This window comes from Solanum tuberosum, unplaced genomic scaffold (genome assembly GCF_000226075.1).
Source record: "Solanum tuberosum cultivar DM 1-3 516 R44 unplaced genomic scaffold, SolTub_3.0 scf00138, whole genome shotgun sequence".
Classification (NCBI taxonomy): Eukaryota; Viridiplantae; Streptophyta; class Magnoliopsida; order Solanales; family Solanaceae; genus Solanum; species Solanum tuberosum.
Genome location: NW_006239065.1, coordinates 735,712 through 746,852, shown reverse-complemented (window position 1 = coordinate 746,852; position 11,141 = coordinate 735,712). Strand labels below are relative to the sequence as shown.

General features: G+C 35.2%; 1 protein-coding gene across 1 annotated transcript; it reads right to left on the bottom strand.

Moving 5' to 3' along the window:
• Window positions 1-607: 607 nt before the first annotated feature.
• LOC102599934 (uncharacterized) lies at window positions 608-6,363 on the bottom strand. Its single transcript, XM_006351998.2, has 8 exons — window positions 6,109-6,363; window positions 5,853-5,985; window positions 5,198-5,301; window positions 4,100-4,271; window positions 3,831-3,971; window positions 3,507-3,738; window positions 2,079-3,416; window positions 608-1,923 (listed from the first exon to the last, which is right to left on the bottom strand). Exons 1-8 carry the CDS (start codon window positions 6,174-6,176, stop codon window positions 854-856), a joined length of 3,258 nt encoding a protein of 1,085 aa, XP_006352060.1. The 5' UTR covers window positions 6,177-6,363; the 3' UTR covers window positions 608-853.
• Window positions 6,364-11,141: the final 4,778 nt, after the last annotated feature.

Below are 11,141 nucleotides of genomic sequence, written 5' to 3'. Positions count from 1 at the left end.
TACTACTCCCTCCGTCCCTATTTAGTTGTCCATATTTCCTCTTTTAGTTGTCTCTATTTAGTTGTCCATTTTGATAAATCAAGAAAGGATAACAAATTTTTTCCTATTATACCCTTATTTAAATAAAGTTGTCATAAATAAAATAAATAAACTTATGAACTTCCCAGCATTGATTAGTTATCTTGAGTGAATTTATTTTGGAATTGTAAATTGTACTATAAGGGTAAAATTGTAACTTCACTATGTTAATCATTGTTGCCTTAATCTGTGTGTCATTTCTAAAGTGGACAACTAAATAGGGACGGAGGGAGTATTTGTAGTTTACTAAATGACTACTATTTAATAATATTTTTTTGAGCATTAAACATTGTTAAGAAGATGTAGTATGAAGGTATAGTTTTAAAAACGTACAGATTTTTGTCTTGAATTCATAAAGTAACAGTTAATTTAGGACAATTTTTTTTTGGTTAAATCACACTTATTTTGGGACAGCAACACAAGCTATCTGTATACCTTTAGCATAAATGACAAATCCGGACTTGTACCAGGCTTTTAATTTGGATAACATTGGTGAACATTGAACAATGAATAACTATAAATCATAAAATTTTACCTCTGAGGAACAATACAACTCATTTTCAAATGAATGAATATCAATCAAGTTACAAAGAAAATTTGGGCCGTCTACACAGCATCAATTTCAAGTGTTCATATACCCAAGCTTATTTTTACATCAAATAAATGAATATGTGCACACTACAAACAAATATATTGTATTGAAATCTCACGGTCATGAGAAACACTGTAAGAAACCTTTCGCCATGTACATACGCAGCTAAAAAGACATTATCTTTCACTTGGGATTCGTTCGAAGCGACAGCAACTTGGAAGCAATATCATCATAATCAGGCAGCTTTGGATGTACATGACTAGCTTTCTTCATGCTATCCTCACTGGAAAATTTGTCCCCACTCGAGGCTGGTGCCTTTGGAGCATTATTGTTGCCTGATGCTGCTGCCATTTGGTAAGAGCTAGATGGTTTTTCCACCCTTCCCATCTTCTGTCTCCCTTCATGTGATGTGATCTTGGTCTGTGCAATAGGCCTTGGAACTGCAGGTCCAGCGCTGGGCTGCTCTAAACTTATCCTTTCATCTGATGGGGATTCATGTGACTCACTACTGTAAAAGTTCTTGGTCGGTCTCTGAGGTTCTTGTGTATCAGCAGCATAAGAATTCCTGATGGGTTTCAGAGGTTCTTGAGTTTTAACACCGAAAGAGCGGTTGATGGGTTTTCTGTCTACACCAGAGTCAGAATTAACAGCTGTCTCGGAGCTGATTTTAAACTTAGAAGAAACGTTTGTATCTAAGCTGGAGGAAGAAGCTTTAGTTCTACGAGAAAATCCACTACTCAATTGACTTCTACCAGCAAAAGAAGGTTTCTTAGGATCAGCCTCGGAATCACTGCTATCAGAATCAAAATATGTAGGTGAACCTCGTAAGCCTGCATATTTTGTATTAACTTCGCTGCCTGTTTTTTGTGCATAAGTTCTTTGACTGTAACTCGAAGCCTCTTGTGAAAATTCCGCATCAGAACTGTCAGTATCTGAAGCATAATGGGTGTCATCTAATCTTGAGTTTGACTTATCGTCTATTTTCATCCTCATTCCTAAACCAACAGAACTCTTAGGGGGTGCAACATCTTGTGACCTCACAGCAGGACTTCCCTTAGCACTCTCGACTGAAGATGGAACATTATTTAACTGGCTTCTTAAGTAAGGTGGAGGGATATGGCCTTTATGCTTAAGGCCACCAGTTAACTTCCCAAATGTGAATTCCTTTTCGGACTCAGAAACAGAAGAAGCTAAACTATCATCATCTGTCTGTGGCCTGGGCAAAGCTGGTAACCGTTTCTTCCCATCAGTTCCTGAAACATTTTCCATATAGGAGGATCTTGGTGAATGTACATGTTAACAGAAATATTCTGAAATGTCTTATTAGTTATAACTAACCATTCCATTAAACAATTAGAACTTATAAATATAGAATGAGATACATATATATATATATATTTTGACTTACCATTCGGGTGTTGGACTATCTCATTGTCACTTTCGGAATTCATACCATCAGAATCGTCAAAGGATGGCACAACATTTTCTTGTCGCAAATTGTCACCAGGGGCAGCCAAGCTTTTGTATAATTGAGGCGATTGCTTTTCCACAGAGATTTCCGATGCCAATGAAGACTTCTCCAGTGATTTGTCAGAGTCAAAACTCCACGTTGTTTTAATTGCAGAGTTGTAAGTAGGTGATTTCCTTTCTGGTGATGGAAAATAAAGTTTGGCTTGCTGGTCATCATATGTAGGATCTGAGTAAAACTTAATATTATAATCTTCTTCTGAGCCAGAATCATCAAAAGCAACAGAGGCAGAATCATGAGAACTCTTATTAACAGTTTCACTAGGAATGTGACCTTGGTAAACATTATTAAATGGATCATTAGTCTTGTCATAACCATAACTTTGTTGGCTAGAATGATGAATATTTTCATCAAAACCTGAAGTGCTTAAATAAGAATCAGAAGAATTAATTTTGGGATCTTTTGTAGTAGCTTCTTCTCCAAAATAATTGAAGTCCTCCATTGACTCATTCTTAAAGCTACTCGTGGATTCAGATTCAGTTCTCCCATATGATTTTCTTGTTATCATTTCACTGTCCTCTTCTGATAGGCTTTTCTGCATGTACTTATCACCTTCTCCAACGCTAGCAAATGAATTATCATTATTAATTGAACCCGTGGCACCTGCGGAGACTTGTGAATCAGGCCTATCCAAAGTACCATGCATACCATTATGATGTCTTGTTGCCCTAGGTATATTATCATGTTGCAAACTCTCTGTCCTTTCTTGCTGAAAGCTTGAAGTTCTATCAGGTAAAGAGCTCACAACTGAATCTTTAGGAAAATGTTCATGCATTCTTGAATTACCATACTTCCCTGGTCCTGAACCTCCTGAAGTACCATGATTATCATCATGAAATTGTCTTGTCGCTCTAGCCAGATTTTCATGATGCAAACTATCAATTCTTTCATTCTGAAGCCTTGGATTTCTATCAGATAAAGAGCTATTTGCTGAATCTTTGGGACAATGTTCATATTTACTTGTGTCATACATTCCTCGTCCTCCACCTCCTGAAGACTGTACTTCAGGCCTCTGAGATTCTGAGGAATATTGCCTTGAAACCCTTGAAAGTTCTGCAGCAGCTCTGGCAGCTAGGCTTGCACGTTCTGCAGACTCAGCAGCTGCTTGAGCAGCAGAGGTAGCATCCTTGAATTCCATATTCCAATTCTGCCTGTCAATAGAAAATTTACCATCTCCAGGAACTGACTGCCCAGCTTCCAACTTTTCATCCCTAGACCCTAAGGGGTCATGAACAACCATCATTAGAATTATTTTTGCAGATGGAGAACCAAACTGTAGATGTTGTATTCTAGCATAATGATACTAACCTGAAGGACTAACTCCATGATGATAGCTAGAAGATGGTGTTATGCCTCTACCACCACTATATGCAGAGTCAAAGCTTTGGGTCCCCAATGAGGATCTTGCATTCTGCTCTGGGGAATTTGAAGATGCATTAGGCCATTTACCGTGATCAAATGGAAGTCTCGCATCTGACGCATTGAGATGAAGAGGGTCTTCATGGATGTTACCGGCCTTCTCTAAACTACCAGATCCATTCTGGGCAATTTAACCAGTGAACTCAGTAAAGGCATAATAATTTGGTCAATCTTAGTCATCAGTGGAAAAAGTTAGAAGTAACATAATCATACCAACAAGTCATTTGAAGGCACTGACTCCGTCTCTTCTACTGATTTAGGATCCCATTTAACACCATGTTCCTCAGCAATAGCCCCCAAGATTCTCATTTTGGTCTGCCCATCAGGCGCTTTGGTAGATAACTTCTCAACCAACTAGGTACAACAGCATAAGACAATATTAAGAGTACTATGTTTGCTAAATTTGAGAAATATAAATAGTTCATTATCTTCATGTTCAAAGTCAAACTATCAACTGTTGAAGGGGGATACTGCAAATTTACCATGCGACTAACTCCACAATTGGGACGGAGCTCAACTGCTGCACTTATAAATTCTTTCCCATATTTTGCGGTAAGATGTTTCCGCACATCTACAAGTTCTGGTATGTCTCCACACCTCGGTGACGCAAAAACTACACTGGTAATTGCTTCTTTCAAGTCAATGGGGCAATTTCTGTTCATCAAAAAGACAATAACATATCAAACCCTTCAAAGGTATCAGACTCATCATTTAGCCACGAGTTAATCATGGGAAACAGTATGCCTTTCTTTATTTGCCACTAATAAAGCTAATATTTCAAGTAAAACTAGCAGAAACTAACCTCAATTCATATTATTAAAAAGAACCAGGTAAACAAATCAAATTGTCAAGTACATAAAACAGTCATGAAAAAAAGAAATTCTTGAACAGATAACAGAATGATTAAATGTGGTTTTTTTTTTTTGGTGTGTGTGTGTGGAGGGGGGGGGGGAGTAATCCCCTTCATAAAAGTTCTAGCACAAACTGATAATGGACTTCACAAATTTGGTTAGTACAAGAGCATCATACTTCACTGTAACTTCCAACAGCTAACAACAAATGATCAAGATATGCACGGCTATACATCTCTTATCAGGTAATAGGTAATGATTATACATCTGGCATCACCATCGTCACTACCCACATAGATCCAAAAGACCAGCAAAGCCATCAAAGTAAAACAGAAGGAGCATGCCTAAAATAAATGCAAGATACCAAACGCCTATATATCTTAGAAGTAGCTGCCAATGGAGTACAGATCAGAGTGAATTGTCTTTTTTCTGTTGTGGTTTTGATCAAAACAGGCAGGGAGAGGAGAGAAAAATTGAGATGGAAAGAAGTACTCAAGGATAATGAAAGTTATGCCATGGGACTACCTAACAAAATAAATGAGCCTGAGCAACATTGTTCTCTCTTTCTTGGGGATGGTTCTTCAGGGGAAGGAGTTATAGGCAAATTACATCTAACTGAAACTGTAATGCGATATTTCATCTACGCTAATTGCTGTGTCATGCAGATATCTCATGCAGATGAAGACTAACATAATGCTAAAGAAACATCACAAGCAAAAACCAACTTACTTTTGTGACTCAATAATAGGCAAGCGTGCCACGATCAGTTCACAGTAAATCTCGATAAGATCATATGCTGCCATCATCTTCTCCTCCCTAACTACATGCTCCACCTAAAATTAAAGTATCAGATAGATGAAATATTTTTCTCAAAACTCCAAATCTGAGGTGCACACAAACATACATTTAACTTAATAATCACAGCTGTAAAACTTAACAGGAATTGCAATTATATTCAACAATCTAACATAAGAAAGCAGAAATGCAGGTTTTATGATATGAAGATATAGCTTGAATTTTCTCAGAGGAGCATGCATATTCCATGCTTTGACAGAAAGTCAAAAGATGCCTCATTTCTGATATGCCACTTAATATCATGCATAATGATATCTACAGTAGAATCCTACCAATCCTAATTCAAAAAGTGCACCAAATCCATGGAATCTAATTATCCAACACGGGGATTCAAATTTTATGGAGATTTGAATAGTTATGTCTGCAAATTAAATGCAAGTTACGGTCTTGACATTTGAAGAATCATCTCCAAAAGGGATTCTTATCTGAAAAGCAAAGTCGATCAATGAGCAGAACATCATAGAAAGGAAGCATTAAAAACTCAATATTAGGAAAGAAGAATTAGAGATGATATGAAGATGAGACTTACACGAATTCTAGCTGTCCGGTCCTGACCAGAATCAAGCAACTGGGCCAGTTCTCTTTTCATCTGCTTCACTTGCACTTCCTTCTTGTTCTTCAACAATTTCAACCTTGAAGACGCTAGCTTTAAGGACATCTTACTGCATCAAATTCAAAAAAAAAGAAGAAAAAAATCGAATCAATATGAATTCTCCGATATACGCGTAGAAAACAAATTCAGATCAATCAATAGATGTAAGAAATGGAGAAAGGACCGAAATTACCATTTGGTGGAATTGAAGCTCTTGGTAAGCATATCTTTAGAACTTCTCAAGAAATTGGATTTCTTCATTGTGGTTGAAAATTGAAAAGGAAAAGAGGAGGAATCAAGAATTGTAGCAGCAAACTCAGGATGGAAATTAGGGTATTTGATAGGAAGAATAGATTTGGGGTAGTTTCAAGGAAGGATCCGATTCGGTTATCGAAGTGAAGACTAAAAAGACTTGTTTTATGAAAACGAGGGTTGGGTTGAGGAAGTAACTCTGAAATTGACACCTCTTAATACTTCCTTCATCCCTATTTACTCATTTCATAAAATAAAATTTTGTTTTTAATTCTCACTTTTGATATATCAATAAAATATAATATATATTTTTTCATGTTTTACCTTTAGCATTAAATACTCTTTTATCAAATCATTTTTCAAGACTTAATACTAAATATCATTTAATATGAATAGTTTGATAAAATATTTATACTAATAATTGTTTTCTCAATAGATATGTCAATTTAAATAGTGACAACTGACAAGTAAAAGTAAATGAATTGAGTATCTTTTTACTTATCATTTTTGACAAATTAAGGTAATAATTTTTTTTTCTTATTATACTTTAAATTTATTAACATTTCCCTAATTACTTGTTCATTTCTACAAATCAAGAAAGAACAATTCTTTTTACCTATCATACCCTCAATTATTTAGTTTGAAAAATGTAAAATTTCTTGAGTTTTTAATTCATCCACATCATATTTAATATAGGTAAAATGATAAACTCAATATATCAATCGTTGCTTCTTAATAGATGTGTTAGTTCAAAAATGAACAAGTAATTAGAAATAGAAAAAGTATGAATAAAATAATAAACTTATTATATCAATAGTTATTAGGCGTGTCAAGTCAAAATTCGAAAAAAAATAATTGAGAGGGGAGTAAATGTCTTTCGGTTAAATCGAGTGTGAGCTCATTTATGACTTGGTCTAAATTCATTTCACCGTAATAAACAAGTTCACATCTACTCGTCTTCTTTTTTCTTTTTCCTTTTCACATCATCTAGTAATACTTGGAAATTCATCTCGTAATTAAAATTACTCCATTCGTTCACTTATACTTGTTACTTATTTTTAAAATATTTTTTTATTTTTACTTGTTATTTTTAACATATAAAAAAAAAAGACAATAGTTTTCTCCATGTTTTACCCTCAACATTAAATACTTACTTTCCAAATCATTTTCTAAGACAACATTTAATAGGGGATAGTTTGGTAAAATACTTATATCATTAATTATTTTCTTAATGGGTGTGTCAAGTCAAACTGTGATAAATAAAAGTGAACCGAGGGAGTAGTATAATTATCAATTTAGTAATCACACAATTTAGTAATTATAATGATTTATTTGTTTACCATAATGTAATTTACAAATGTGTTGTTTGGTTGCACAAGTACAATCAAGACTATATTAATATTGAAGATAAAAGTTAATCTAAAATTAAAAAAATTTATTAGATAAATAAGGATCTTTATAAATGACATTAAATTAAATATTTAATGTAATGTCTTATTTCTTGTGAATTTTTTTAAATTATGAAATGACCATTTTACCCTTCCCCTTAGCATTTTCATGCTTAGTTTCTGTTTCGAGAAAGGTTGGCATGGTCTCCGATGCGATCAGGTGTGTTTTTGGTTATATGACCTTTTGAGTTGAGAATTCTTGGTAGGGTTGACTTTAGTCAACTTTTTGAGTTCCGACCGTCGGATGGAGATTCTGTTAGTTCCATCGCGTCCAAAACGTCGAGTGTAAGCCAATATGGTGGTTGGCCAAGTTTTTGATGCCTTTGGTTAAGTTTTAGGCGTTTGAGAAGTTAGATTTTAAGCCTTAAGAGGGTTCCGAGAGGGTAATTTTGTTAATTGACCTCCTCTCGGAAATCCAATGATTTAATTGAGTTTAAAATATCAATTTTAGTGGCGTAGCATGTCCAATTTATTATTATCGGACTCCAGATGATTTTCGAGGGACAATTCAAAGGCTTTTTCCTTGTGTTGAGTTGTCGGTTTTCAGTTTCTGATGCAGGTCATTTTTTATCTCCGCAATCACGGGTCATAGACTTGCGATCACAATGTGTCTTCTCTGTGGCTTTCGTGATCGCGGCTCATAGGCTCGCGATTGCATGAACCCTTTTCGTAGCCTTTGTGATCGTAGACATGGGGTCTCGCAGTCGCGGTGTAAACCTCGTGTCCTTCACCATCACAAAAGTTAATGGCTTGCAATCGCGATAGCTAATTTTCACTTGGACAAAACCTAAATTCGGGATTCTTCACTATTTTTCATTTCCACCATTTTAAATCTTTTGCAGCTTTTGGTAGGCGATTCTTGGGAGCATTTTTGTGCAAACTCATGTGGGTAAGCTTTCCCTACCAATCCTTTATTGATTCCTTGAATTTATATCATCCAAAACACTTTTAAATCTTGATTTCAATGTAGGTTTTGGGTTTTTTTCCTTACGTTGAAAAGTTGGTATTTTCTTGATTTAGAGATCGTTACTTGATCGATTTTAATGGGGTTTTTCAACCATGAACTCATTTTGGCTTGTAGAATATGATTTTCAACTAAAAATATAATTTTATCCTCAATTTTCGAAGTGATTTTTGGATTATTTTATCCATGGTTTCTAATTTTATGGTATCGTTGAGCTCCTTTTGATTAACTTTATCCATTCTTGATAGTAAGTGATCGTTTAAGTGATCGTGTGGTTAAGAAAGTGCTCCGATAGAGTTGTTTGAGTGAAGTTTAGGCTTTCGAGGTATGTTTGGCTATCCCTCTTTTAGACTAAGATGAGTAAGTGATCTTTCTTAGGAAGTCAACTTTGAAATTAATTGTTGTATGAGTTTTAAAGGTTGGTAAGTGTTGACCTTCTTGTTTAGTTCGTGTGATGACTAGTTTGATGCTTAGCTTGTGTGGAGGCTTGTGTGATATCTTTAACTATTGATGAAACCTGTGATATTTGAGTAATTGCCTGAGTGAGGGGCAATATAGCTTATATTTATAATTGGCATTGAGATGCCCGAGCTAAGGGCTTGAGTTGATTTTTGAAGCATCTTAAAATGAAAGAAATGCTTTTCTAAGTTGTAAAGGCTGACTTCAAAATGGTTTCCTCCACTATCCCTATCATTTGAGAACGTGTTTCATGATTCGAGAGTTTGGGAACTTTATGCTATTGAAAATCCTTGATTTATTGATTATACCTTGTGTTGTATTTGTTGTGATAAATTCATCCTTATTCAGCATATTATTGTTCATGGAAATATGAGAAGTGGAGAAATACTACCTTTTTGAGAAAACAAATGTGACATCTTACTTATATACTTGACCATGAGCTAGGTGGCAAGTTAAGGAGATATTGAGATTATGAGATTGATATATGGACTGTGAATCCCCCATAGGTCCTTGTTTGAAAGCTAAGTCTCGACAAGGTGTATACAATAGGTTGTGCGTCGACCTTGGTTCCACCACATCATTTCATTTCAATGCATTGCATTGGCTAGTTGTGTTGTGTTGTGTGACTTACTTATCTGTCGATATGAGTATTAACTATAACCTTATGTGTTTAACTTATTCGCGAAATACTATATAAATTGGCAGCACCGATGATGGAATGAAACTTTTCTGTATGCAGATGTAAGCGTTTCATAGTTTATTTCTTAAGTCTGATTAGTTGCATATACTCGGTCAGTATATCCTACTGTGTACATGTGGATTGTACTCATCCCTACTGTTGTTATCTTTTTTATGTAGATCCTAATTAGGGTGATCCTTGTAGCGGTTGATCGGATCTAGAAATTTCTTATCATTCAAAGTTATGGTGAGATCCTATTTTCCGAATTGCCATTGGTCACAATCTATCATTTACGGTTTTTAATTTCTTTTTGAAAACTTGAGATGTATTTCTAGATTCTAAAGATGTATTAGATGCTCTTTAAACTTATCCTACTAGGTTTTGGGAACTTTTTTGTTGTTTTCTTTTGGTTGTGACCTGACTTCCCTTTGAAAGTCTCGTAAATATTATTTCTTTCGGCTTACAGACCATTTTGAGCTTATTTGGGTGTGTGTTATCATGACCTCAGTGTGACACCCCGTTCATTTGAACTTTGAGATTAACTTGTACTTTTGGAATAATAGTAAGACTTCTTAACAAAGGATGTTTTATGAGTTATTTTTAATTGCAAAAAGTGTTTATGTGAAATGTTAAAGTCAAGAAAATTGCTAAATAAAAGTCGGCAAAGGTTTTTGTAAATGTTGTTAAGGAATTTCTCTGAAGGTCTACGATTCTAGGTTCCAATACACTAAACCATTCATCAATACGAGTTCAGAATTGAGAGATATACAGGTTTTCGTGAGACTGCGGAAGCAAACACCTCGAAGTGGGTCCCTAACCCATAAGTCAGTTAGTTTTTTAAATACACCCATCTCCTTTGTTTTTTCATAGAACTGATCAAAAACCCAGAAATATCATAACTCAAGCTATTAAATCCTCCATCGAAGTTGATTCTTTCAACTCGAAAGTTTAACAAAAGTTGCTCTACGTCGCGAGCTTAAGTTTAATGAAAGTTTCTCTACGTCGCGAGCTCAACGCTATGGTATAATTTTCTTTATGATTTGGGCTCCGGTTGTTGTAGCTAGAAAGAGGTAGAATCTTAGTATTACTATTTCAGACATTTTGATTTAGGTAATATTATTTTTACAACCATCCTTCGTAGTTCCACATCGTAGTATCATTTTTTTAGATTTTTGAGCCACGTGGTGGTGTTTTCGATATTGTGGTTGTGGGTATCCCCTTTGTCTTATTTGGTTTCATTGTTATTGGTTTTTATTGTTAATGTTAAGGTGCATGAGGTTATTGAGGGTTTATGTGATTCTTATTAGAGCCGCATACGATGTTGTTGGATTGAACGACGTGAAATACACCTATTTATGTTGCCTCAGAAGCTTGGCGCTCCTTTGAGATGTTGTTGGAATGCCTTAAGTGAAGTTAGCTGTTGA

Bases quoted from the DNA above. Each gene is read 5' to 3' on its own strand.
- LOC102599934 (XM_006351998.2), bottom strand. From the start codon at position 6,176: ATGAAGAAATCCAATTTCTTGAGAAGTTCTAAAGATATGCTTACCAAG. The intron at 5,302-5,852 runs GTAAGTCTCATC...CTTTAATTTTAG, and splicing joins ACCGGACAGCTAGAATTCGT to GTGGAGCATGTAGTTAGGGA. The intron at 4,272-5,197 runs GTAAGTTGGTTT...TTTGATGAACAG, and splicing joins CCTATTATTGAGTCACAAAA to AAATTGCCCCATTGACTTGA.